A 27929-nucleotide genomic window follows, 5' to 3' on the forward strand; every position below is an offset into this window, starting at 1 on the left:
CCGCCAGCCCAGCCCAGGCTCTGAAGATGCCCAGGTTTCCGGAGCAACCGCTCGGCATCATCTGGCTCCGCCCCCGACGCCTTTCCCGCCAAAGGCCGTTACCGCCGCGGAGCATGGCGGGACACGGGTGCAGGCTAGGTTTCACCAAATCCCGAGCGCCGGGCGGCTATAAAAGAGGGCTCACGCTTGAGGAGACAGACGACTCTCGGGCTCGGCAGGCGTCCACATCCTCTCTTCGCCAGAGTCTGCCATTTTTACCAAACGCCTGGCCGCTCCGCTAACCAGGCATTTCCCCAGCCCCCCCGCCTCTCCCCAAGCCCGGGGCGCCGGGGACTTTTTTTTCTCCCCCTCCCACTTCGTGCGGAGGGTGACGTCGCGCGGGTGCGCGCGCGCGCACTGCTCAGCACCCGTTACGCCCGCCCGCGCGCGTGCGTACTGCGACGGACCAGCCGCTTCCTCCGGCTTCTCTTCCTCTTCCCCCCTCCTCTCTTCCCCCCCCCCCCATATCAGTGCGCCGAGCTGATAAAGGCGCCATTTTGGACGGGCCGCGGGAGACGTGGTGCCGCCGAGGGCTCGCTCCGCCGTACGCTAGGCTTGGTGGGAAAGGCCTCAAGAGTCTCCACGAGTCCGCGCTCTCCGTCGCCGCCATGTCAGGAGGTGGTGTGATCCGGGGCCCGGCGGGGAACAACGACTGCCGCATCTACGTGGGGAACCTACCTCCGGACATCCGGACCAAGGACATTGAGGACGTGTTTTACAAATACGGCGCCATCCGCGACATCGACCTGAAGAACCGCCGCGGGGGACCTCCCTTCGCCTTCGTTGAGTTCGAGGACCCGCGGTGAGGCAGCGTGGGGCTGGCGGCCTTGAGAAGGAGATAGGAGGAGGCTGGAGTCGTTGTGCGGCGGGGCGGGGGGGGGGGGGGGGCAAGGAGGCTCCGAGAGGCCTGGACATAATGCGGGGCGGGGGTGGGGGGGGGAGAGCTCGCAGGGAAGGAGGGGCTCCGAGGCTGGGAGCGAGGCGCTATCGCCCCTGCAGGAGTCGAGTAAGGAGCCGAAGTCGGCGGCGTGTTGTCTCCGGTGGCCGGCCGCCTCGGACGTCCCCGGAGCCCATGCGCAGCCCCGGAGCGGGAAACTGAGGCGCTCGAGGGCTGGCGTGGTGGTCGGGAGCCTTGCCCGGCGTGGTTCGGGGTGGGGGAGGGGCCGGCCCCATTATGCGGCGCATGTGGGGCTCCGGCGCCGCGCGGGTTGCGCATGTGCGCCGTCCGCGGCGGCTTTTCCCGAGGACGGGGCTGGAGCCGGGCCGGGCCGCGGCCGGTGTCCCGGTCGGTCGGTCCGAGCGCTCCCTCATCCCCGCCTGCTTTCTGTGATCACGCAGAGACGCGGAAGATGCGGTGTACGGTCGCGACGGCTACGATTACGACGGCTACCGTCTGCGGGTGGAGTTCCCTCGGAGCGGCCGCGGGACGGGCCGAGGCGGCGGCGGGGGTGGAGGCGGCGGAGCTCCGAGAGGCCGCTATGGCCCGCCCTCCCGGCGGTCCGAAAACAGAGTGGTTGTCTCTGGTGAGTTGACTCCCGTGTGGGTTTAAAAGACGTCCCCCGCGGGACGGACTGGTGTGGCAACGGCGAGTTTTGCTGTCTGGTTTCTTTTCTTTTTCTTTTTCTTTTTCTTTTTTCTTTTTCCTTTTACACGGGGGTCTTAAAGTGCTTCGGTCTTTGGGGTGAATTTAGTACATAAAGATTACTGTGGTGGTGATTTAACCCAAATTAGGTTGCAGTACTAGCCTATGAAGATCCTTTACAAATAAGTATGGACTCTGGATCTCAGACTCTTACCAGCTCTTTACCTGGAAACACTTAAGTACAATCACTAAGTATTTTAAAATAATCTTTGTTCCGATGTACATTATACATTAATGTGGAACAGGGTAATTAGCATTAAGTGGGGGGAAATCACTTTTTCAGGACTGCCTCCGAGTGGAAGCTGGCAGGATTTAAAGGATCACATGCGTGAAGCAGGTGATGTATGTTATGCTGATGTTTACCGAGATGGCACTGGTGTCGTGGAGTTTGTACGGAAAGAAGATATGACGTATGCAGTTCGAAAACTGGATAACACTAAGTTTAGATCTCATGAGGTAGGTTATACACTTATTCTTTTCTTTGGCCAGAATTGGATACAGTGTTCTTAACAGTGGAATGTGAAGGTAAGGATACAGGCAAGGGTGTCCATGTAAATTACCAGAGACCTGGTCTGTCTGTCTTTGTATTCATTCAGCATGTCTGAAGACAGGTGAAAGCTTAGATCTTTCAATGGAAAGTTCTGTCTATCCAATAGGGAGAAACTGCCTACATCCGGGTTAAAGTTGATGGGCCCAGAAGTCCAAGTTATGGAAGATCTCGCTCTCGAAGCCGTAGTCGTAGCAGAAGCCGTAGCAGAAGCAACAGCAGGAGTCGCAGTTACTCCCCAAGGAGAAGCAGAGGATCACCACGCTATTCTCCCCGTCATAGCAGATCTCGCTCTCGTACATAAGATGATTGGTGACACTTTTTGTAGAACCCATGTTGTATACAGTTTTCCTTTACTCAGTACAATCTTTTCATTTTTTTTTATTCAAACTGTTTTGTTCAGAATGGGCTAAAGTGTTGAATTTGCATTCTTGTGTAATATCCCCTTGCTCCTAACATCTACATTCCCCTCATGTCTTTGGTAAATTGTATTTTAAGTGATGTCATAGACAGGACTGTTTAAATTTAATTTCCATGCTCTTCAGACTGTGATATTGTGTAAATGTCTATTCTGCTCTGGTTTGTGTGAAATGGGATGTTGGGGGTGTTTGTGGTTCTCTTACTTGGGGAAGTTCTTATGTTTATCTTGCTTTTCATGTGTCTTTCTGTAGACATATCTGAAGAGATGGATTAAGAATGCTTTGGATTAAGGATTGTGGAGCACATTTCAATCATTTTAGGATTGTCAAAAGGAGGATTGAGGAGGATCAGATCAATAATGGAGGCAATGGTATGACTCCAAGTGCTATTGTCACAGATGAAATTGGCAGTATTGACCTTATACTAAAAGACAAGGGTGAAATTTTTTATCTACCTTAAAACACTTGCAAACATCTTAATGCAGTTACCTTTAGCTACAATTGCTTTGCTTTTTAAACCTTGGCAATTGTGGCAAAATTGCCCATTTTGTAACAGTTATTTGCTCCCTTCCCCCCCTTTTTGTTTTAATAGGGACTAATGTGGGAAGAATGGCTAATTTGTCACAGTGCTTAGTTACAACTGTTAATGTGTGGCCTGCTGTTGGTGTACATGTGGGTACAGGGTGTCTATTTCCAAACAGAGTATAATATCAATACTGCTAAATCTGCATGTCCTCTGTGTGACTGATAGAACGTTGTTATTTCATTTTTTAAAGACAAAATGACAGCAAAATATAGAATTCCAACGTATTAGTGTAGATAATCTAGTTGGGAATACTTTAAGTCTCACCTTCCCTTTTAATATTCATAATTGACTCATGTTAAAACACTTTAATTTACAAGCTAAATTGCAGATGGGAGCAATAGATTAGTTTAGACTTAGGTGGGTAGCAGTACCAGTAAACTTCAATTACATAACTTTGCAGCCACAAAACCTGTGATACCTGTACAATAACAAGTGTTGGCATTATCAGTTGAACTGTAAATATAAAGTGCTTCTTCCAGTTAGTCTCTATAATGATTAAGTTTCTAAAATTTATCTAAACACCATACAGAAACTTGTTTTGGGGAATTTGATAGTTATTGATGTACATCTGTTAAACTGATGACAGACATAACTCATCATTCCCCAGAAACCTTTTTTGATTACAGTATCTAACATTTTGCCTCCTCTTTTTTGGTTTTGCTGGTTATAAAGGTTTGGATTGGAGAGGGCTCACTGGATCCCAATCCTTGGAGCTGGATCATTGGATTCAAATCATAATGTGGATAGGATAGGGAGGATGAATTACCAGGATTCATGGAGCGGGATCAGATTACCAGGAACATAGGAGTGGATTCCTTCCTGCCCCAACCAAACCGCATTCGTGTGGATTTTTTTTTCATTCAACTTAATTGGCTATTCCAAAGAGTTTTTTTCCTATTTTTGACGATTGGAGCCCTTAAGATGCACGATGGAATTGTTTTGCATTTTTTGGTAAAAGGAGCAAAGCGAGGACCTGGAGATATACGCTGGAGCAATCTCCTTGGAAGGATTCAGCACGAGTAGATGGTAAACATTTAAAGGGGAAAGGGGGGGTTTGTTTAAAATAGTAAATCAGTAAGTCACTTCTAAATTTAAAGAAAACAAAATTGGAGTTGAAGAATAAGTAGGTTTCCAATTGGCTATTGCCGTTTTTCTTTGAAAAATAAACATTTTTTAAAAAACGATGCATGGTTGTCCTTTTTCCTCTTCATGTAAAATTTTGCTGAGTAACTAGTGTATCAGTTATTTCTTTAAATTGATAAGATTCTGACTTGTCTATGTGTTAGTAAATTAAAAATTCTAATAAATGATAATAACTGTCTCTTACTGTTGTGGAAGTCTTAAGGGGATAATAAACTGAGTGTAAGGCAGTCATGTATGTAGTACAATTATGTAGGGGTAATAGTCTGGAAATTAAGCTTTCATATTTTGCTAAAGTGATTAAGAACTTAAAGGTGCTGTTTATTTTGGTAATACTTTAGGCAAATAGACTTTTGTGCAAAGTTGATATGCTAGTAAGTTTTGATATTAGCTTAGAGGTAACCATTGAGATCCATGGTGAAACTCAAATCTGTATTGACAATAGCAGGGCAATTAGAATGTAGTGCAAAACTTTTGAGTTGTGGACAGTATGCTGGCAGATAACTGCTTATTGGGTGAATCAATGTCTTGTAAATCTTTTCAGCCATAAAGAGTATTCTGTCCCCAAACTTAGTGTTCTGTATTAAATCAGCAATTCTATCTTAAGTCTACTGTTGTATCTGATAACCCCTGTCATCTTGCTTAGATTGGAGTATGGAAATTTTTAAAATCCCAAGTTTCTGATTTCCTTCTAGTTAGAATGAATAAACCACTCATCAGTATCCCAATAGAAATAGATCTTTAACCTTTCCCTTGTGTTGCAGGTTGAATTTCAGGTTATTCAGATATATATGTATAAAATAACATAGGGGAGACCAGGAATCTTGATAGTGAAAGAAATGGGCTTCAAGAAATTTACATGAGGTCACTCAACCTATATGTTTTAATGAACTGTTTAAAAAAAAAAGACTGTCCTGGAAGAGAAGGTGCTAAGTGCAAAACTAGGTTTTCACTTTAGGTAAAGTAATGTAGACTCATTAAGGTTAAGTAGCTGTAGTTAAAAAATTCAAAATATAACCAAGGGGCAGAGATTTGCTTTTGAAAAGAATCCTTAAGGAATTAGCATAATTAAACATGGCATGATTAAAAGTTTAAATGTGAATGTACTGTTTTTAAATATATTGAGGAAAATTCTCAATGGTGGATTGTGTTTTCCCTCCAGATGGCCTTGCTCTGGTCCAGACTTTCCTAGAATTCAGTATATAGCCCAGGCTGGGCTCAAACTCCAAAGCAATTTTATCTCCTAACTCTGGGATTATGGATGTGAACCACCATGCCCAATTTACTAAAATAATCTTAAAAGGTGAATGTGAGCTAAATATAAACAAACCGTGAGCTATTTTGAATGCTTTGGAAATAGGACCAAAAAATGGTCTCTATTCAAGGTTATCTTGTTTTAAGTAGTTCAGCCCTAGATTGGAAATGAGAAAAGTATTCTTTGCCATATAGGCTTGGGTTTGAACACTAGAGAGCAGTGTTTGAAAAATAAAGTTTTAAGTCTTAAATAGGCCTATACCCATACTAACAATTTATACCATTTTGGAAATAAAAATACTACTTTGATTTCCACCCCCCCTTCTCTGTTCCCTTAGGATATTGTAGGGACTCTGATTAGTTTTTCTAACCAAGAAAGCACTTAAATCTCTTTAAGCAAGTACTTTGCATAACATCTGATTGAATAACCCAACTTGCTGTTCAGCTCATCCTACTGGAGACAAAGGTAAGACATATTTTGATACCTAGTTTGGGATCTGAATTTTAAGAACTAACGTTTGGAATGAATGATTTCTCTTGCAATGTCTCCCCGCCCCCAGCTTTTTAGTAATTTTGAATGTTTGTAGTAAATCCACCCATATTCTGGAGTTGAACATGATAAAAGCTAAGAGCAGCTTTTCCTAGTTTTGTCTGTGAACCGTGCTTTTGTAGGACTGGTGCTGTTTGCAGCTTCTGTGGTCAGTTTTTGGTGTTTGCCTTTTGCTTTGTTGATGAAATTTGTAGTTAAATTACAAATGAAATAAAATATGTATTTAAATAGAATTAAAAGGAGAGAAAGTATTAGACTGAGTTCTGTTGTAACAACCACTGTGGCTTATTTCTATCATAATTTGAAGACAGATTGACAATCTGCAATTCTGAAATTAAAAAAAAGGAAAAAAAAAAAGCCCCTGAATACTGGGGATTGTTGAGCGAGTTGGATGTAAAATCTGACCAGAATGCTACCTTCATTGTGTAGTTAATGTCACTAACAAGTTTGCCAGCAAAAAGACCAGTGCACTCTTGATTACAAAGTTGCACAGGCATTGTTGAAGGTATTTATATAAAAGTACGAACAACCCTGAGTCCCAAATGCATCTGGCGGGCAAGTAGTTTTATGTAGAATTGTACTAGTTCCTCAGAGGATTAGTGCTGCTATGTGTCATTTTGGGGATTGAATAAAAGGCTATTACCTTGGCACCCTTAAGTTATCCATCCTTTTAGACTGAATCAGATACTAGCAGAAAAGGTGTCCCCACCCAGTGTATCCTCTTACTATATAGTTGACACTGGCAGCTTTTCACTTCATGGAATATACCCACATCTAGTGCAGTGCCCCTTAGGGAAGGGATCCAGATTTCAGAGTTGTGGGGTTTTTGTTGTAGGGTTTTTATATCGATGTTGGAGTGTTTTTCTTGTATGTAAGTATGTTCTGTGTGTGAGTGATGCTTTTGGATACCAGAAGAAAACGCTGGGTTCCCCTAGAACTGGAGACCCGGACAGTTGTGAGCTGTGGGTGCTGGGAACCTGAACCTGCGTCCTCTAGAAAAGCAGTGAGTGTTCTTAACAGATAAGCCCATCTCTCCAAAGCCTGTTATCAGTCTTAAGGAACCTTGCCCATTCTGGTTCTATGAGAAAGATTAAAATGTAAAAGTTAAGAGATCAGAAAAAGTTTTACTGTAATTGTTGAATAAATCTTGCAAAAGATTTTTTTGCTTTAGAGCAAAGAAGTTAACATATTTAAACTAGCACTTCCATGGTTGAGAATTTGAGTGCTGGTTTGTTTTTTTTTTAATTTGGAAGCTCTGATAACCTAGAATTTGGTTGTGCCTTGTAGGGATCAAAGGGAGGATATTTCCTTGTTGGCTTAATAGTACACAGAAAATATGATAAATTAATGTTCTGTACAAGTTAATTTCAGAAATCTACTCCAGTGGTAACAGTATTTTTAAGTGTGCTGAGGATTTGAACCCAGGGCCTCAGATGCTGGGTCAGTGCTTTACCACAGAGCTACATACAACTTAAGACTTACCTACAGCATTCTGATGGTCAGTGGGTTACAGAGGAAAGGAAAGTCATACATGGCTTTGTGAGGTTCCCATATGGGTAAGTAAAGCAGAGTTTTTAGCTGAGTGCATTATCTTAAAAGATGGAGGCGGCAAACATCTTAATTTCTGTACCATAAGATGTACAGTAACTGTAAGCAAATTGAGAGACATACAGGAAGGATACTTATACCACTAGTGTCATCTATGTCTTGTTCCCTGCAGTGGTTTTATTAATAGGGAAAATCAGTTGGCCACGAGAGGGAGCCCTGCCTCAAAACTGAGGAAATAAGCTTTACTGCAATGCCATTACAGAATTATTAATCACCCATGAAGTTAGGCGGTTTGGGTAAGTTTTCTAACTGTAATCAGTGAGCAATGCTCTTCTACATTTTACATGACTGGAGTCCATGTAGGTTTTGAATAGTGGTTACCCTAAGAGGAACTCAACTATAAATTAGAATGATAGGAAGTAGGTATACTTCCAGAGCTTTTTCCTCTCTGGCAGGTTTAGGAGTAATGTTTCAGTATTTCTAATGAACTTTTAATGATAACTTGCACCCAACCTTATTTATCTTGCAGGCAGGGTGTGCTGTGATCAAAGTCAATACAAGACCTTTTAATTAATTTTTTAAACTTTATTTTATGTGCATTGGTATGAAGATGTCAGATCTGAGCTGGAGTTAACAGTTGTGAGCTGCCATGTGGGTGCTGGGAATTGAGTCCTCTGGAAGAGCATTCAGTGCTCCTAACTCCTGAGCCATCTCTCCAGCCCCAATACAGACAGGTCTTTTAACATGTTTATTTACTGACAGTTTAAGAGCTGGAGATTACTGAGAGTGAAAGTTTGTTACGGTTAGCTTCTCTGTCCCAATTTTATTCTCCCCCCCCCCAAATCACCCACAGAGGAAAGGACACAAATGCATGCTCCTTTTTGAAGTAAAACTTGTCTGTGGGAATTGTTAAAAAAACTTACCCCTTGGAAAAATAAGACATTGATTCCTTTTCATTTTTATATGTGTTGGTGTTTTGCCTGCATGTCTGTCTGTCTGTGTAAGGGTGTCTGACATCTGGAACTGGAGTTACAAAGAACAGACAGTTGTGAGCTGCCATATGGATGTTTGGAATTGAACCAGGGTCCTCTAGAAGAGCAGCCACTGCTCTTAACCTTTGAGCCATCTCTTTAGCCCTGGAAAATAAGACATTGTAAGTGGAAAAGTTATTTTTACAGTAGAGAAGACACTGATCAAATTTATACCATGTGTTTCCCTGCTTATTAAAAGTTGTGCTGGAGGCTATACATGGGGCTGCAAGTTTGAACACTAAGCCATGTATGATGATGTACACAATAACCACAGCATTCAGATAAGCTATGACAAGATTACCATTTGAAGGCCAGCTTGGTCTCCTTGAATCAATTTAACATGTAAAAGAGGCACTCTAAATCCCCACCAGGACTGCAGAATTCCCTTTGTAATGATTCTTTTTAGGAAGCCTGCACCTATGTCTTTCTTAAGTGTATATCTCCCCCCACACACACACACACACATGCAGAGTTTCTCTGTAGTTTTTGGATCTCTGTAGACCAGGCTGGCCTTGAACTCACAGATCCTCCTGGCTCTGCCTCCCCAGTGCTGGGATTAAAGGTGTGTGCCACCACACCTAGTGTAAAGCTTGATAAACTCCAGCTTTGCATTACACAGATGATTCTCTTGGTAAAAGAAGGGCTAAATTTAGATTGTTAAAATGTCAGAGGGCATGGCAAGATTGTTGAAATATTAGGACTTCAGGAGTTAAGTTTGGGATCCTTTTCAGGCTTTAGCAATTAGGGATGGAAACCTAAAAGTGACTAGTCCTGGGCTCAAATATATTTACCAGTAACAGCATGCCCTGGAAATTTTAGCTGCAGAATACTAAAAAATGATAGCACATTTTAAGACTAGAAATGTAAAATGTTGGTAAGTTGTACAGTAAACATACTGTACAACTAAATGAAAAAAAAAATGCTTCCCCTGAAGTGAGAACAGTAGTAGATTTCAGCAAGGTAATAGCCAAGTTCAATCTTCACCCTCTGTGCCACCATGTCTATTGACTTGAACCAGACTAGTTCTGGGGGTTCCTTTATTCTAAGACAGAGTCTCGCTATGTAACTGACCTCAACTCTCAACTTGAAATCCTCCCAAGTCCACATGTAGTTACTGAAATCAGTGGAAATTGGTTGCTTAAACTTGTCGCACATCCCCACTTGGATTTCAGCATTCTTGTCTGTACCCAGGTCTGTTACTGATGTACTTTACCTGGTTTCAGTGAAAAGCCTTCATTCTGGCTATCAAATATGATCTTCCTAAAATGTCACTACCATTTGTCAATTATATTTTACCTTTCCAATTTTTATCACTGTCATGTCCCTTTGACATGGAATGCTAACTGACCACCTTTGGTTTTGCCTTTGTGTGTCTGCTTATTTTATACGCTCCTCATTAGCAGTCTCACCGCCTCAAATCTTAACGGGCCTAGAGGCCCGTTATACTTATTCTTGATCTTGAAAAGTCAACATGCCAAAGCCTTTTTAGAAAATTAAAAAAAAAAAGTGTATTAGGAGTGTTTTGCTTGCATGTTTGTCTCTGTACCACGTATGCAGTGTAGGATCCGCTGGGACCAGTTGTGAACCTGCATGTGGATGCTGGAAATCTAACCCAGATCCATCTCTTGCACTTGCTAAATACTTAGTTGTAATATTCTTCAAGATGCATTTAATCACCTTAATTTATTTTAGTGTTTTTATATGTTAATTTTTGCCACCCAATGGGATTTTAGTAGTTCTTTTCTCAAGAACCAATTGCAGTGCTGCTGCAGGTTTAAATGGGCAGGAAATGAGAGAAAAGTGGTATGGGTGCTCTGTTTCCTGAACCGTTGGTTAGCTGACTAGATTATAAAAGGTATTTTGTTTTAATATTGGTCCGCATCTCAAATGTCTTGATGACAAGAAGCCAGGATAATCCCAGCCTTCCATTACTCCAGAGGCTGAGACAGGAGCATCTAGGTCATCATGAGCTAGCTATATAGAACAAGACTATCTCAAAAACAAAAACCCACTAGTAGGTGGCATCAATCTGGTGATATGTATAATTTCAGTACAAGGAAGCTAAGGGAAGACCGCTACACAGTGATAGCTGTGATAGTATTTTGGGTGTTTGATTTTTGAGAGTCTTTATGCAGAGGCTATACGTAGAGCAGGCTGACCATGAATTCAGAGATCTGCCTTCCTCTTCCTCCCCAGTGCTGGGATCAAAAGTATGTGCCACCATGTCCAATGACAATTTGTTTTAAGACTTAAGGCTTATTTAGGCTTAAATATGACCTGAATTTAGTGGCCCTTCCTCACAATTACTGCAGATTCCTCAGTATTTTTGTTGGACAGTAAATAGGTAACATTACAGAAATTCATACATTAGCATGTAAGGTGGTTTGTGGTTTAGAAACTCTTGGTTTTTCGAGACAGGGTTTCTCTGTGTAGCTTTCCTGGAACTCACTTGGTAGCCCAGACTGGCCTCGAACTCACAGAGATCCGCCTGCCTCTGCCTCCTGAGTACTGGGATTAAAGGCTTGTGCGCCACCACCGCCCAGCCTGGGGGTTAGAAACTCTTCAGGTCCTGACCTTAGTTAGTCTTCAGGCTGATAGATAGAACAAGAGCAAACTTAAGGAGTTTTCTCAAAGCCAAATAACACAATACAGATACTTAACTCCTCATTCAAATCTCCACAGTGCACACATTCCTTTAACTTAATTCTTCCATCTGACTGCAGAGATTGCTCAGTGGTTAAGGGCAGTTGATTCCCTTCCAGAGGACCTACATCTTGCCTGTAACTCCACCTCCAGGAGATGTGAGGCCCTCTTGTGGCATAAAAGTAAATCTTTAAACAGTTCAAACAAAACTACAACTATGTGTCAGGCATGGTGGCAGAGGTACATGGATCTCCATAGGGAAATCTGGGTCAGCGGGAGCTACTTAGTGAACCTTAAAAACAAGTAAAAATTCTCTCTTGATTAGCTAATAGCTGAAGAGTTTTTGATTGAACTAGTGGCATTCTATTCTGCTTTTTGCATGTTTAGATGTCACATGTATGAACTAAATGCATTCTCTTTAGATAGTTTTTTTCTTTTTTTTTTATTTTATTTTTAGATAAAGTTTTAATGTATATTTGCCCACTGCCAGCAACATGGCTCTTTGAGGCCTGTTTGGGGGTTTCTCTAAAACTTTTTTTTTTACATATATGACTGTTTCACCTCTATGCATGTATGTGAACCATATGCATGCTTGTTGGATTTCCTGGAATTGGAGTTACAGATGGTTTTGAGCAAGACCTGTGTTTTTAATTTCCTGAATTTCTTGCAAGGTGCCTAGTTACACCAGCATGCACAACAGAATAAATGTGAATATATTTGCAAAATCTGAGGCAAATGAGTTACTTAGTTTAGATCTGTGATGCATGTGTCCTCTTGGTCAGAATTGGCTTATTCCCAGAGTAGTACCCTCAGTTTCATGCTCTTGTTCTCTCTTCTTTTTATTGGGAAAATGGATAGGATGTATATATGATGTTTATTGTGGTTGGGTTTTGTTTTGGTTTTTAGATGCGGTATCACATAGTTCAACCTGGCCTTAAACTCCATTTCCCAAATGCTAGGAATATAAGGCATGCACCATCAAACCTGGATTTGGTGACTTTTTTTTTTTTTTTTGAGACAGGGTTTCTCTGTAGTTTTGGTTCCTGTCCTGGATCTTTCTCTGTAGACCAGTAGACCAGACTCACAGAGATCTGCCTGGCTCTGCCTCCAGAGTGCTGGGATTAAAGGTGTGTGCCAACTGCCCGGTGGATTTGGTGACTCTTAAAGTAATGGCTAACTTTCAAATGGTGCTGACAGTTTTTCATTTAATGCTAACTTCATTTTGTAGTTTGAAGAAACATCTTAGAGATGTTAAAAATGGTAAGACTAAAACATGAATCCAGGTCCTCTGCTTACTACTAACTGGCTCCCACACACACACACACCTCCCTTCCAATTGGGTGTTTCTTTAGAAGAAACTAAAGTGAATACCATCTGCAGTATCTACTTCATGCCACCAGGGTGTCCCATAGTACTGTCTGTGTTCTCAACCCTGGCTTTGGTCCAGAGCCCAGCTCCAAGACAGTGAAATGCTTGACTTCCTGGCTTTCCAATGTGCAGTGAACAGACAGCTCAGAAAAGCCTTTGCCCTTTTTTGGTCCTGGGGAAGGACAACAGGTCACACAGAGGTCGGGCTTAGCCAGCCACTCAGTAAGATGCCAAAGGACATGTTAATGGTAAATGTCAAAAGATCCCTACTTTGTGTTTTTGTTTTTTGAGATACATCCAGCCTGACATCAAATTTGCTATGTAGCCAAAGATGACTTTTGATCTTCCTGCCTCCACCCTTTAAGTGCTAGGACTATAGGGTCTAGAGACTACAATGCCTGGTTTATGAGGCACTTGGAGTAGAACCCAGGCCTCTTTGCATGTTAAGCAAGCAAGCAAGCATCCTACCAGCTGAGTTAGGTCCCCAGCTTCTGCATTGGCTGTCCTAGAACTCACTATGTAGACCAGACTGGACTCAAACTCAGAGATCTGCCTGCTTCTGCTCTGCCTCCCAAGTGCTGGGATTAAAGGTGTGTGTTACTATGCCCTTTTTTTTTTTTATATATATATATTAGTAAATTAGATCCAAAAAGCAAACCCAAACTGAATGGGGGCCGGCAGGGAGATTAGTTTCTTTTTCTTCCTTTCTTTCTTTCCTTCTTTCTTTCCTTCTTTCTTTCTTTCTTTCTTTCTTTCTTTCTTTCTTTCTTTCTTTCTTTCTTTCTTTCTTTCTTTCTTTCTTTCTCTCTTTCTCTCTTTCTCTCTTTCTCTCTTTCTCTCCCTCTTTCTCTCTTTCTTTCTTTCTCTCTTCCTTCCTTCCTTCCTTCCTTTCTTTCTCTCTTTCTTTCTCTCCCTCTCTCCCTTCCTTCCTTCTTTCTTTGTCTTTTTCTCTTTCTCTTTACCCCTCTCTCTCTCTCTCTCTTTCATGTATAGCCCTGGTTGTCCTGAAACTCAGTCCTTAGACCAGACTTGCCTGCCTCTGCCTCCTAGAGCAGAGGATTAAAGCTGGGATTAAAGGCATGTGCCACCACTTGGGTGACCTGAATTGTTAAGCATTCTGGATAGGCAAGTTTTTAAAGTTGGTGTGGTGAACTTGCCTATTTCTAGTTTGCAGTCAAAATGTTTGCATTATACTTAGCTTGAGTACAGCCTACAACTGATTTAAATTCATGTAAACTGAGAAGGTTGTCCTTGAGGTGCCCTGACTAGCCTTTCAAAATGTTCAGTGTATTTTTTCTATTTTGAATTCTCATCATGGCCTGATTGGGGACCATGTAAGCTATTTCTCTTTAAGTGAAGCTGTTAGGAGAGACTGAATACACTGCTCATTTGAAGTACTGGGTTTGTGATGTAATTTTCCTCTCTCTCTCTCTCTCTCTCTCTCTCTCTCTCTCTCTCTCTCTCTCTCTCTGTGTGTGTGTGTGTGTGTGTGTGTGTGTGTGTTTTGTAGTGTAAGTGTGGAAAGGCAGGACAGCTTGGTGGGAATCAAGGACAGATGGTCACACTTGGCAGCAGTAGCTCCTTTGCCCGCTGAGCCATCTCACCCCTAATTTCTTGTCTTGTTCTGGAGTTTGAGCAAAGTTCCTTATCTATGCTAAACAAGTGTTGGATCTCTCCCAGCAATGAAAACCTCTCATCTTATCCTTGGTTAAGTTAGCTTCGATTTTCATAGTTCTCTGATGAGAAGATTGGTAAATGGTACTAAGTCAACCTTCTGCCATGTAACTTTTTTGAGAGCAGGTCTATTATATAGTCCTGGCTGTCCTAGAACTCACTATGTAGACCAGACTGGACTCAAACTCAGAGATCTGCCTGCTTCTGCTCTGCCTCCCAAGTGCTGGGATTAAAGGTATGTGTTACTATGCCCATTTTTCATATAGCTTTCTTTTTTCTTTCTTTCTTTTTTTTTTTTTTTTTTTTTGAGACAGGTTCTCTGTGTAGTTTTGGTGCCTGTCCTGGATCTCACTCTATAGACCAGGCTGGCCTCGAACTCACAGAGATCCTCCTGCCTCTGCCTCCCAAGTGCTGGGATTAAAGGCGTACGCCACCACCGCCTGGCTCATGTAGCTTAAGTGACCAGAATAGCTGTTTTATTGAAATAGAGTAATGTATCAAACATATGTGGGGGCCTCCTCAGGTGTTAGCGTTAGTTTTTTTTAAGTGTACCTATGTAGGTGGCCATAGACAAATTGCTCTAAGTTACCAATTCAAACATAGTTATCAGTAAGGGGTGTTTTTTCATCCTAGATTATATGCAGTTTAATAAGTTAGTCTAAAATATTTTTCATATGTGGAACGTAACTACATTGTGACATTCCTATCTAAAGTGAATACCCAAACCAGAAATAGTGTGTATTACAAACCTAGCAGTGGGCTTTATACTTAGTGCACAGGAAACGTTTGTGCTGCCTCCGGGGTGACTACCAGCAACTGAGTTCCCAATGCTGAATGGAAGCTGAGAGAAAGTGAAAGGAGAGATGGGAAGAAAGAGGAAGTTAGGGAACTAGGAAACAGCTGGAAGGCGAGGGATGAGTCTTCTATAGATTAGTAAAACAAAAGCAGAGGGCAGGATCAGGTCCCAAAAGTAGATAGCTAATTAACTTCTGTTAGTAGAGTAGAGCCTTGAGCCTTGTATACTTTGAGGCCACAGGTACGTCAGAGAAATAGCTAGTCTTCCCTGTACTACCATAGTACTAATCCCCTGAGCGAATGCTATCCTGTCCTTCTAAAATTTCTTTTATTTATTGTGTATACAGAAGAGGGCGCCAGATCTCATTACAGAGGGTTGTGAGCCACCATGTGGTTGCTGGGAATTGAACTCAGGACCTCTGGAAGAGCAGCCAGTGCCCTTAACCTCTGAGCCATCTCTCCAGCCCCTAAAATTTCTTAAGACTGAGCAGAAAGCCCTCTGCCAATGTGCATGGAAACTAAGGATCAAGTATTTGGACAACAGCAGGTATATATTTACAATTTTAAGAGTAAATGATGGGCTGAGGGAAAAAAGGAAATATTAAGTACAGCTTCTGTCCCTGTGTAGAGAGAACTACTTTACCTGCCCTTTCATATCATTTATGCCTGGACTGGAGAACCAAATGTATCTTACAGTTCAGAGATTCAAGGTCAATAAACATCCTTCAAAGAGTTCATTCCCACTTCTGGAAGCTGAGCCAGATCTTAGGCTTCCCTGGTTTTCTGTTGCCCTCAGTTGGCTTATTTTCTAGACCAGAACAGCTTTTCCAGACTCTAATCTGGCTAGTCTTGTGATGTTTGCTGTTCACGTCTTTAACCCAGAGAAGTTGCTGCATTGATCCTCAACACTGGTTTCCTGATTTCCCTCTTCCTGTCACTACCACAAATTGAGGGACAACCCACCTCCGCAGATTGAAAATCCAAATGGGCCAGTAGAAGAAAAACTGAAGAGGATTGTTTCTGTTGAAGTAAAGGGTGCTCACAAAATAGGTTTGGCTTTGTTCCACTTTTTATAACAACTTTTGGAGAAGCACTACAATTAGTAAAAATTTTACATGTAAATAGAATTTTTAGATTGACGGCATCAGCTGATGAATTTCACTTTATTCTCAATATATTTGGTGTAGAAGCAGTAGCCACTTAGAAGGGATATGTCTAAATCAGCAACTTTAAAGGATTTGATGATATAACCGAGGCCAACTAAGTCTGTAGGACTGTTGAGTTATCCACTGCTCTAGGGACCTGGGGCATCTAAGGGGAGTGAGGAACAGGTGCCCAAGGAGAAGTGCTGGTGCCTAAATGTGTTTTCCAGATGTATCGAATTTCTTGGTGTATTTTTGACCTGTGTTTGTTTCTTTCCTTCTGTGGCCTATGCTGTTTTGCTTATTATTTGTTCAGTATTCCTTTTTGCTTACTGAGGCTTAAGTCTAGGAATTATCACATGCTAGACAAGTGTTTTACCATGGAGTTATACCTGCAGCTCTTACTTGTTAGGTATTCTGTCACCCAAGAGTTATAAAAGGGAGCTAACATTTTGACATAAATGCTTTATGGATGAAACTGATAGGTATATTGTTGATTTTTGACATAGTCAAAAAGAGTTAAGATGAAAAATGTGTTTCTATGACCTTAGATTCAGTTTTTGAAGTCTTGGGTCATGACCTTTTGTAAAAAATAACTTTTAATCACGTTCAAATACCAGCTGGACTTTACTAAAAATATGAGTAGATTTATTCCCTGTGACTATTCAGGTTGTCAGGGAACTTAAATAGGTATTCAGGAATAAAGAAATCTTTATTGTTTTCCTCTTCTTCATCTTGCCAATTAAAACAGACAACTAGCAAGGACACGTTGGAGTGGTTCTCTAGTCGAAGGGAGGAGAGTACTTGTGCTGTCCTTCTGGCATGCCTTCCCTTTTTTCTGGCAGGGGTATGCTTTCTCCCATGGTTGTATTGAGACTGATGTTGAGGGGTGACACTTCTTTATGGCTACTACTTTTTGGTATTAATTGTAGCTCCTCCTCCCACTCCTCAGAGGTTTTGCTAAGTAGCCTTGGCTGACCTATACTCACTCTGTAGCCCAGGTTAATCTCAACACTCTACAATCCTCAGCCTTCCAAGTACAGGAATTGTAGTCCTGTGCCACCATTCTAGCCAATTGTGGTTATTCGTTGTGATTTTGGGGGTTTTGTTGTTGGGTTTTTTTTTTTTTTTTTTTTTTTTTTTTTTTTTTTTTGTGTGTGTGTGTGTGTGTGTGTGGTGTGTGTGTGTGTGTGTGTGCATGCTGAATGTTAACTTGCCAATTTTAAGGTTTTTTGTTTTGTTTTAGTTTTTTATTTATAGTTTGTTTTATTTGAGACAGGGTCTCTAGCTCAGATTGTTCTGGACCTTGCTATATAGACCAGGCTGGCCTTCAGCTCACAGAGATCTGACTACCTCTGCCTCTTGTGCTGGCATCAAAGGCATGAACCACTACTCCAAGCCTGAAGTTTCGTTTAACTATACATTCTCTACTAAAAGTTTTGGATTTTTAAAAAAAAATTATTTAATTTTTACTTCTTGTGAGACACTGGGTGGTTTTCTTCCATAGGCTTTGGACACTTTAGCAGAACTGAGCCAGGGGGTAATGTTTCCAGACAAGTCCTAGAGGTGTATTTATGTCTTGCTAGTCCTCAAAGAAAGTTCTGGGTTTTATTTGTCTTTTTTCTTTTTCTTTTAAGCAGTCTTACTTGGGGACAGGCAATTGACAGCAGCAGAATTGCTTTCTACTTCTTGGGTTCTAAGTCTAGAAAAACAAAGTTTAATAGGCATCTTTGTCATATGTCATTAGTCTTATGGCTATCTACTTGAGGGTTCTTGGAATGAGATAATAGAAAACCTGCCGCTTTCAGAGTAAGAAGACTGATTAATTGGCTCGGGATCTGCATTCTGAGTTTTCAGGCTCAAATTTGACCACTGAACCAGCAAAAATATTTACCTAGCACCTGCTATATTTTAGCAGTATTCTAAGAATTTTAAGTAACAGTTTTCATTTAGTTGGTCCTGGTGGGATAGGTTTCTGTCCTTATTGTTTAGATCTAGATGAGTGACAGGTTATACAGCCTGAGGTGAAAGGGGAATCTGAACAGAGTGAATTTGGAACCTGACTTGTTTGGGGAGGGGTGGGGTGGGGATTCAGATACAATTTTGTTTTGTTTTTGGCTTAGGAACTATTGATCGAGTCACTGAAAGTTTGTTTTTAATAATTGAGGTAAATATACTGAACTTGGACATTTGTAATCCTGACTGAACTTCAATATGAAGTCTGTGGAAACAGGCCTCATTAAGAGGGATTCATTTTGTTTATGGTTAAAGATAATCTCCTTTTAGGAGAAATGCCCTTTTTAAGGATGGAGTCCTTGATCTTAGTTGGTTTGATTATATTCCTTGAAAAAGTTGAATTTGGTTGTTTTTGAGTACATGTTCCAAACTTTGAGGTGGTTTTCCTTATGAAAAATATCTAATATTTAAATTTTCTTTGAATTGGAGAGATGGCTCAGTGATTAAGAGTGTATACTGCTCTTGTAAAGGACCTGGGTTCAGTTCCCAGCACCTCATGGCAGCTCACTACTGCTTGTAACTCCAGCTCCTGAGAATTCAACACCTCCTTTGGAATCTGCTTTCCACATGCACATACACCCCATAATTAAAAATACAACATGAGTCTCTGAAAAACCAAAAAAACAAACAAACAAAAAAAAAAAAACCCATGAGCATTTTTAGAAGATGGTTAATTTCCTTTTTAGGCAAGAGTTTGAGAAACAATCAGGAATTTTGGTTCTATCTTATGGATAGAGATGAAATTAGCCATTTCCCCCTAAAATCTAGCTCTTCTGTATGAGAGCTTAACTGTTTTCACTTGACCGCTACTTCCTGTTCATGGGGAAACCCCTACTGAGAGGCACTATGAGAACTGCCGGGGAAGGGGTTTCTAGATCCCATAGTCTTGGCATTAGAATGGTTTTGTAGTCCTGAAACTTCATTGTGATCACAGTTTGAAAGTAGCTAAAGAGCAGCAGCTATACACAGGAAGAGGGAAAGCAAACACACAGAGACCTTGAATGAATCTTCTGAGGCAGGGAAGAAGCAGAGACTAGGAGCCACTGAAAGAAAATGCAAGGACATACTATGTCCAAGGTCAGAGCAAGAACATATTAGTCACCTGGTTCCTTAGGTTTGCATCTTAGTTCTCTCCTTAGTTTACATGTATATGCAAACTTCTGCTTTCTGAAACATCAAGAGACACAGGGAACATATAGCAGTTTAGCTGATAGATATATCAGAAACTCATTCATTCTCTGTCCCCTCCTGTCTTAGGCTGACCAGTTCTCTGGTGGTTACCGCTACTGATCCATCCAAACTGCTGGACTTCTCGTTCATACCCAAGGCCTCCAGGCAGTATCTAATGAGGAGTCAACACTAAAAGGAACCAGATCATCATTTCCCAGCCCCTTTATTCTGGTGACTGATGGACGAGTGCGAGAGGAATATATTTGCTTGTTTAATGGGTGGGAAACAGATCAAGTTACTGTACCTCTTCAGTTTCTATTCTCAAGTTCTGCAACTGTGCTACTTGGATCATATATATGGGGGGAAGTTGAAGATGTGTCTTTGATTAGAAGTGTCTGGAGGGGATAAGAGTCAGTTTGAAATATGTTTAAGTCCTGAAATAATGTGCCCATCTGAGGAATTTTTAAAAACAAGTTTATAAAAATACCATAGATGGAGCCTGCCCCCTCATTTCCCCACCACAGATTTCTGGGACTGGAGACACGTGTTTAATAATAGCTTGTCTCTGATATTCACAGTAGCTACCTCTATGTGAGGAAAGGATAGAAAACATTCAAGACTTCATTCGGGCTTATGATCTACAGATTCCAACCAGTAGCAGTGGCTGACTCCTACACAGAAGACTGGGAACTGCAAACAGGCTGGGGTCACCTCAGTGACATCTGACGCTGTCCAACCAGAAGTCTGACTTTTTTCCGGGGGAGGAGGGGTGGAAAATGTACTAAAAGACTAAAATAATTTTGTCTCTATACTTTCTCATTTGTTTTTATTGTTTTTAACCCTGGCGGGAGAGGGTTTTTAAAATATAATTTGCTGTATCTGGAATGAAAAGGATGGGGAAGCACAGTCCTTCACCCAAGAATAACCCAGTAATGACATCTGAACGCGTGGGAAGTGTTTCCCTCCACACTAGGAGGATCTAAGGCTGTACCCTAGTGGAATTCCCTGCTCAAATTGGAAGGCCACGCAAAGGGCGATGGCGTTATCCTAGCCAGAGTGCTGAGGGCTTAGCTGGCCAGTAATGAAAATCCCGGAGGGTAGGGGCACTGGACGCCAGCGTCCCCTAGGTCGTAGGTGGAAGCTGTGATGTGCTTGACCGACTAAGGAGCCAGGTGACCGACCGGAGCTCTGACTGCTGCTGAGGGTATGATAGGGACGCGACGCCGCTGGGCACCGAATCAGAGTCACGCAAGGCAGCCCAGCTGTGCCCAGCGGGCCAGCGCCAGACCCTGGCGTCCTCCATCTTCTCTCCTGAGCTCCCCCTGCTCCAGCTGCCTGAGCCACGGACCGCAGCATCACACACCCCCGCGGGGGGGGACGCCGCGCCCCATCCCCGCCCCCGGCCCCACCCCAGCCCCCGCGCGGGCGCCCTGACCCCACCGCCCGCGGGCACTGGCTGAGCTCCGAGGCGGCGCGCCGGCGGCGGGGACGCCCGGAGGGGGTCGGAGCGGCTGGGGGCGGCGGCGGCCGGGCCGGGGCTCCCCCCCGCCCGCGCTCGCCGCCGCGGTGGTGCGTCCCGGAGGTTACCGGAAGTGGCCGCGCTCGGCGCTGCCATGTTGAGGAGCCGCCGCTGCCGCTGCCGCCGCCGCCGCCGCCGCCGCTTTGTTGTCGCCTCCTCCGGCTGAGGAGGCTCCCCGAGCGGGGGGAGTGGGGAGGAGGGGGGTCGGCCGCCGCAGCCATGGAGGCCAACTGGACCGCGTTCCTGTTCCAGGTACTGGGGGCCCCGGGGGGGCCGGGGGGCCAGGGGGGCCGGGCCGGGCTCGGGCGGGCGCTCCTCCCCTCCCGGCTCCGCTCTCCGGCCCGGCCTTAATCCCCCTTTGTTTTTCCGCCCGCCCGCTCCGGCGGAGCCCGGCCGCTGAGGTGAAAGGAGGCGGCCTCACAGGGTGCGGGGGAGAAGCAGGCCTCGGGGTGAACCCGGGGCCCCCCCAAGCACACACGCATACACACACCCTTCCCTCCCGCCCCGAAGGGGAAGGGAGGAGGCCGGTCGCTGTCACCACCCCGCGGCGGCCCAGAGAAAGGAGGGCGCCGGGCCGCTGGGTAGCGCGGGCCGCTCGGCCACTGCGCGCCCGACCCGTCGGCCGCGCGGCGCAACCAGGGGGTCCCCGGGTCCCGCTCCGAGTCCCCATCCATCTTTCGCTCGCGCTTTCGCGTCACCTCTCTTTTTGTGTGTGTGTGTGCTTGTGTGATGACTTTCTGACCCTCCTCCCACATCCCGCGAATAGCGGGTATCTCTGGCTTCGCCGCCACTCCCCCTTCTCGCCGCCCCCTCGGGTGTACCCGACCGGGGGTGTTGCGAGCGTCGTTCCCCTCTGCAAACTTTTTCCCGTTCCTAGTCCGCGTCCTAGCGGAGCCCTGGCAGCAGCTGGTCCCCTCGCCTCTGTCCAGCTCTCCTGCGGTCCCATTGAGCTGGGGGAATCCCCGGGCTGGCGGGGCCGGGCCGGGCGGGGGCGGGGAGCGGCGGGGGCCGGGACTCCTGCAGGCCCGACCTTCTCCGAGCGCTTCTCGCTCGCGGCCCGCTGGAACGTTCGCTCCGGCCCAGTGGGCGACGGGAAGCGGAGTGCGAGCGCAAAGTCCGCTTACAAAGCCCCCAGATGAGTCAGTCGTGGCGTGTGGGTATTCGCTTTTTTGCTAGAAACTTCAAAGCTACTATAGCGGATACTTTAGCCATCCCCTTTCCCGGCCACTTTAATGCAGGACCCCTGTTTGGAACTTTCCCCCCCCCCCCCCCCCGGCTTCGTTTCTGTTTGCAAATACATTGATGAGCAGTAGAGATGAGCTCACGTAGAAACTTCAGAACCGAAGGTTAGGAAGCAGCTCGTCTTTAAAGTGTGTCCTTCGCGCCTGCCTCTTTTGAGTTATTTTCCTATGAATGCTTCGTGAAATTCCAGACGCGTAGCATGGGCGCTTGAGACCTTTGGAAATGCAGAATCTTCAAAAGATTATCCTCTCAGCATCTGGTCCCATCCCGGTGGAGTTAATATAGGGAACTGGAGAACACAAAATGACCTATTGTGTAACCTGGTTTGTCGTATTAAGACATATTTTCAAGTGTGGGCATTTTGATTTTAAGTAATTAATGAAATACTACAATCGGGAATTCTTAAGATTTTGGAACTCATGAACTTCCCACTTTATCTTTCTTATCTAGTATTGGTTTTATTGTGCTTTGAGCTTGCTAATAAAGTGATATTCAACCTAAGAATGTATTGGCAAAAAAAAAAATACAGAACTAGCCGGCATGGGGGTTGGTGCAGAGATGGCAAATGCCTTCTTTAGAAGGAGCTTACAAATGGTCCTTTTACAATAAAGGACTGATGAGCTGTGGAAGTGGTTTAAACAACGTTAGACCAAGTATCTAGAAACTTAATGGAGAATGACCAAAACAAGTTCTTTATGTAAAGGAGAAGCCCACAGTTCATCTTTGGGAAGCTAGTTGAAAGATCCCATAAAATACTTTTAAAAGCTATTTTGACTATTCTTTTCCTGGATAAAGTTAATGCCAGCCCATTAATTTTTTTTCTGCCTGATGAGGAAATGTGAAAGCTCCTGTTTGATCCTGGACGTGCAGTATGTGCTCTGAAAATTGTTGGAAAAGCTGTAATTTAGAGTTGAGGACAATGAGGAAAGAGACTTTCAGTCTCTCCTATGGAAAGATACAAATAGACATTCAGTGCCCATTTTCAGTTACTCAGTGGGTAAATAGAGAATAAACGATGTTTCTTGGAACATCCTGTTGAATTTATATCTTTAGGCAAATTTTAGTAACCTGCTTGCTTTCCAGATAACATGGTGGAAAGTGAAAGTGTAGCTCTTAAAGTATTTGATGGATGATTCTTCTAACAGGACATTCAAGATATGACTCACCGATGCTAATTTGTTTCAGTACAAAATCTTTTACCCTCTGGCAATGGAGATTTCATGGTTCTACATCCTACCACCCTGGGTGATGAAATAACATTTCTGTTTTGTTTTTTGCCAGCCCCAGAAAAGGGAAAGCTTGGGCAGGGCTAGAGCTGTGCCCTTGAGTTAGAAGATGAAATTTAAACTCTGAAGTGATGGTGTTAGTCAAAGCAGAGCCTACTGGGAACTTACGGTTGAGAAGTAAATCACTTCACTGAAGGCAGGCCGTGGTTTTTATTTAACTCTCTTCCTCAGAAAACAAGTTGAGGAAAATTGCCTTCTTAGCCGGCTTTCTAGAGAAATGTGGGGCCTGGGAATCTTTAGACTGATTCTTCTAGTAGTTCTACAGCATTTTGCCCAAGAAACAGGGACTGACCCTCATCAGAGTGGGCATCAGCAATGCTGCCTAAATAACTATTTACGGCACAAAACATCTGGATTGGAAAAGTGACAGTAATTTCTTTAGTATTCCATCCTGCTAATGGTTGTTTAGAATTGAAAAATAGCTCAAAATGTTATAAGTTTGAACTTTGTCCAGAAGATTTGCATTCCACGGCGTGTGATCTGTTAGCCTGTGAAATTGTATATCTTGAGCTAGCTTTGGCTCTTAACTGTTTGTATTCAGCATGGAAACTTGGGTATCCTACTTAGCTCAAAAGAGAGTATAGAAACCAAATTCTATAAGTACACCTGGGTAAGTAGACCCCCCCCCCAAGTTAAAAGCTGCACACATTAGATGAGAAGTGAACTGTAATTCAGTATTGGCATTGAATTTGGAAAGATACCCATTAGTAGCTACAATTGCCGAGTATCATTCCAAAGCCTGAAGGACATGTAAGTCAAAATTGTTAAATTCAGACCACTACCTTTGGATACCACACCTCCTACCCTTTGGGGGAGAGTGGTTCCAGGCACAGCTGCTGATCTGTCGTTAAGTGAACAGTGTGGGATAGATGTTCTTGACCATCAGAGGAGGCGCTCTGCCAGCTTCCTTGGACGCTTGCTTTGGTTTCTGTGTCTTTAATGAACTTAGCTAACAAGTGACCACAGAGTGTGCAGGGTGAGAAAACTGTCTACCGTGTCTGCGATGACGGGATAGGCTCTTCCTGGGATGTTATGTGCTTAAAATATTTGGAACTCTTAGCATGATCCTTCTAGGATTACAAAACCCAAGCATAGGGGCTTGGGCTCACTGTCAAGTATAAAAAAATAATGTTGGTAAAGAACAACATATTAGGAAGAGCTATTTCAAGAACTTTTTCCATCGTTATCTAAAATTTCCAAACAGTGGTCCAGCTACAGTGCTGAAGTAGAGAAGCATGTATCTGATATGTTCCTGCTTCTGGACGAGGGTAGACTCAGTGTGGTTGCAGTTTGGTTTCTTTTTTACTGGTGTTGGTAAAGGATGCAGACTCTAGTAGAAGACTCGTGATCCGAGAAACAGCTGACAGGTGTTTTGCCACCTTCACAGATGCCCTCCTGGTTGATAAATGGCAGCTTTCCTTTCAGCCAAATCTTTTAGTAGAGTTAAGCAATGATCGTTATAAGTAAACTTAACAGCTAGCGTATGCATTCACAGAGCTACATTCCTTTCATTGCTTAGCAGGGCCTTTCTCAATCACTAGTTTTCTTCTGATAGAGAGCGAGAGACTTGGTGCTTTTTATGTCCTTAATAACAGACAAGTAGATGATCCTGTTGGTCATGTACAGAGTTTGGATGTTGCCACAATCTAAGGTACTGTTAAATACTTAAATCTGGCATGTAATTTTTTTTTGACAAGTTATTTAAACTTGGTTTCTGTATTGACAGTCAGATGCACACTGGTTTCATCAACTAAGGTCTCTCATGAGCCAGGATAGGGTGTAAGTGTAGTCAGCTGTTTGAAAGGACGATTGCAGTCAGCAATGTAGATGCAAACATTTTGATCAGCAGCGATTTTCAGTGTTTTGTCCCCAGAGCTCTTGAGAGCAGGTGGTCACTGCAGCCCTGTTGCGGAGGGCAGCTCACAGGCTCCTGGACTGTGTCTTCTGCTCTCTCTTGTCTGGAGCACACTGAATGGTTAAGGTCACTCTGAGAGGCTCAGTTTCTCAAGTGTAAATGTTTGGTTTTAGGCCCACGAAGCCTCCCATCACCAACAGCAAGCAGCACAGAACAGCTTGCTGCCCCTCCTGAGTTCTGCTGTGGAGCCCCCTGATCAGAAACCGTTGCTTCCAATACCAATAACTCAGAAACCTCAGGCTGCACCAGAAACATTAAAGGATGCCATTGGGATTAAAAAAGAAAAACCCAAAACTTCGTTTGTGTGCACTTACTGCAGTAAAGCATTCAGGGACAGCTATCACCTGAGGCGCCATCAGTCCTGCCACACAGGGATCAAGTTAGTGTCTCGGGCAAAGAAAACTCCCACCACGGTGGTTCCCCTTATCTCCACCATCGCTGGGGACAGCAGCCGAACTTCGTTGGTTTCAACTATTGCAGGCATCTTATCAACAGTCACTACATCTTCCTCGGGCACTAACCCCAGTAGCAGTGCCAGCACCACAGCCATGCCTGTGCCCCAGTCGGTCAAGAAACCCAGTAAGCCTGTCAAGAAGAACCACGCCTGTGAGATGTGTGGGAAGGCCTTCCGGGATGTGTACCACCTCAATCGGCACAAGCTTTCCCATTCGGACGAGAAGCCCTTTGAGTGTCCTATTTGTAATCAGCGCTTCAAGAGGAAGGACCGGATGACTTACCATGTGAGGTCTCATGAAGGAGGCATCACCAAACCCTATACTTGCAGTGTTTGTGGGAAAGGCTTCTCAAGGTACTACATTTTGCTTTGCTTTTTCATTTTGCTATCAGTGAGCGACAGTTTGTGTCTGTAATCTAGGTTTACGTGACAAGATATGTGAGTAGGTCTGCGTTATAAGAGGAAGTTGGTGAGAAATAGTCTATCTTTAGGTCTAACTCTGGTTTGATATGACTGACTAGTGAAGACAAAGCAGTTAACCTGTTAGGTCATTTAAGGAGGGTCTTCGGTAGACCCAGGCCTCATTTGGCACATGGATCTTATCACTCAAAATCTCGCCAGTTTTTAGTTCAATTGGAGAGCCCGATGTGAGGATCATTGTGCAAATCAAAGAGACTTTCCTATTAGTTGGGATGACCGTGGATACTCTTAATGCAACTTTTAGGAGGATCTTCTCCCGTCCCCCACCTCCATCTTTATGTGTGTACTATTTCACTTTAAAACAAAAAAAACCTCTTAGAGTTAACGCAGTGGTCGTTATTCCTGGTATTGGAACTAAAATTTTGAGTGTTTGTGATTGTGAAGAATCAGGACTTAATATGATCTGATGGTGACTAGAAGAAAAATAACAGGTTAAGGATTAAGAATTGTGTTTATGATGTGAGAGGTAAGGTGATTTGCACTGAGGGTGGAGGGGTTGGTGATTCTCGCTTTCTGCAGAATGCTCCCCTGCAGTCTGCCAGGGTGCAGCATCATGTAAGCAGCCTCCTCTCTGGATGTCCGTCACATCTTGTGTTTGAAACTCTTTTACAGGCCTGACCACCTGAGCTGTCACGTGAAGCATGTGCATTCAACAGAAAGACCCTTCAAATGCCAAGTAAGAGTTAGAAGGACTTACCCTTAGCTAGCGCTTGGTGCACATTGTCCAGAAAGTTGGAGCCGCTCAGATCTTGTGGTCCTTGAACAGTCACTGATTGGAGTGAATGTGCTTCATTGGAATTCTAGTTTTATAGTATATAAGACAATATACTTTTATAATAAAAGGTCATTTTAAAATATAAGTGTTATTGTTTTTGTGTAGCTATGTTTCCCTTTCCTTGGGGAATGGCATTTTTTGGTGTAAGAGGGGAATTTTTTTTTTCAATTAAAAAATACTTATTTTATGTGTATGTGTGTATACCTGAGTGTATGTATGTGTACCATATGCATGCAGGAGCCCAAGTAGGTCAGAAGAGGGCATCAAATTTCCTGGAACTGGAGTCACAGAAGGTTGTGAACCACTACATGGGTGCTAGGAACTGAGCTTGGGTCCTCTGCAAGAGCATCCAGTCTCTCCAGCCCCCTTTGCAGTTTTTTGTACCATGTATATGAATATCTGCCTGCATGTATGTATGTGCACCATATGCATGCCTGGTGCCCGAACAGGGCAAAAGAGGCTGTCAGATCTCCTGAAACTGGAGTTGTGTGAGCATCCCTTGTGAGTGCTGGAATCTAAAGCTGGGTCTTCCGCAAGGGCAGCCACTGTTCTTAACCAATGAGCCAGCTCTTCAGCCTAGAGAAGGGGAAAATTTTATAGTGTATTTTCTGTTATCATTGGGACAACTGCTATTATTTACTAGATTTTTGTCTGCTGTTACCAAATTGGAAAATTTGCAAATATATTTAGATCA

The 27929-nt window shown here is 43.6% G+C and overlaps 2 protein-coding genes and 1 long non-coding RNA gene across 8 annotated transcripts in view; all 3 read left to right on the forward strand.

Annotated features, from left to right (window-relative positions):
- Positions 1-523: 523 nt before the first annotated feature.
- Srsf1 (serine and arginine rich splicing factor 1) lies at positions 524-4417 on the forward strand. Of its 2 annotated transcripts, XR_005090442.1 has the most exons (5): positions 524-841; positions 1378-1562; positions 1965-2137; positions 2338-3018; positions 3906-4417. XR_005090442.1 is itself a non-coding variant. In XM_028878226.2 (4 exons), exons 1-4 carry the CDS (start codon positions 648-650, stop codon positions 2530-2532), a joined length of 747 nt encoding a protein of 248 aa, XP_028734059.1. In that variant the 5' UTR covers positions 524-647; the 3' UTR covers positions 2533-4417. The 2 variants fall into 2 exon arrangements, 1 of the variants encoding a protein (XP_028734059.1); XM_028878226.2 differs by having other exon boundaries at positions 2338-4417.
- Positions 4418-8788: 4371 nt separating this feature from the next.
- Positions 8789-20373, forward strand: LOC119087023. 4 transcript variants are annotated; one of them, XR_005090444.1, is made up of 2 exons: positions 8789-8878; positions 19652-20373. It is a non-coding gene; the product is annotated as an uncharacterized LOC119087023 (long non-coding RNA). The 4 variants fall into 4 exon arrangements; XR_005090443.1 differs by lacking the exon at positions 8789-8878 and adding an exon at positions 12485-12526; XR_005090446.1 differs by lacking the exon at positions 8789-8878 and adding an exon at positions 15634-15783.
- A 776-nt stretch (positions 20374-21149) lies between these two features.
- Vezf1 (vascular endothelial zinc finger 1) overlaps positions 21150-27929 on the forward strand; it is a 16270-nt gene continuing 9490 nt past the window's right edge. The window contains exons 1-3 of one of the 2 annotated variants that reach the window (XM_028878224.2): positions 21150-21335; positions 25640-26334; positions 27073-27136. In XM_028878224.2, coding sequence (XP_028734057.1) covers positions 21303-21335; positions 25640-26334; positions 27073-27136 — 792 coding nt within the window. In that variant the 5' untranslated portion in view covers positions 21150-21302. The remainder of the gene's footprint in view (positions 21336-25639; positions 26335-27072; positions 27137-27929) is intronic. The other variant, XM_028878225.2, reaches the window with a different exon arrangement.

Source organism: Peromyscus leucopus, chromosome 8b, assembly GCF_004664715.2.
Source record: "Peromyscus leucopus breed LL Stock chromosome 8b, UCI_PerLeu_2.1, whole genome shotgun sequence".
Classification (NCBI taxonomy): Eukaryota; Metazoa; Chordata; class Mammalia; order Rodentia; family Cricetidae; genus Peromyscus; species Peromyscus leucopus.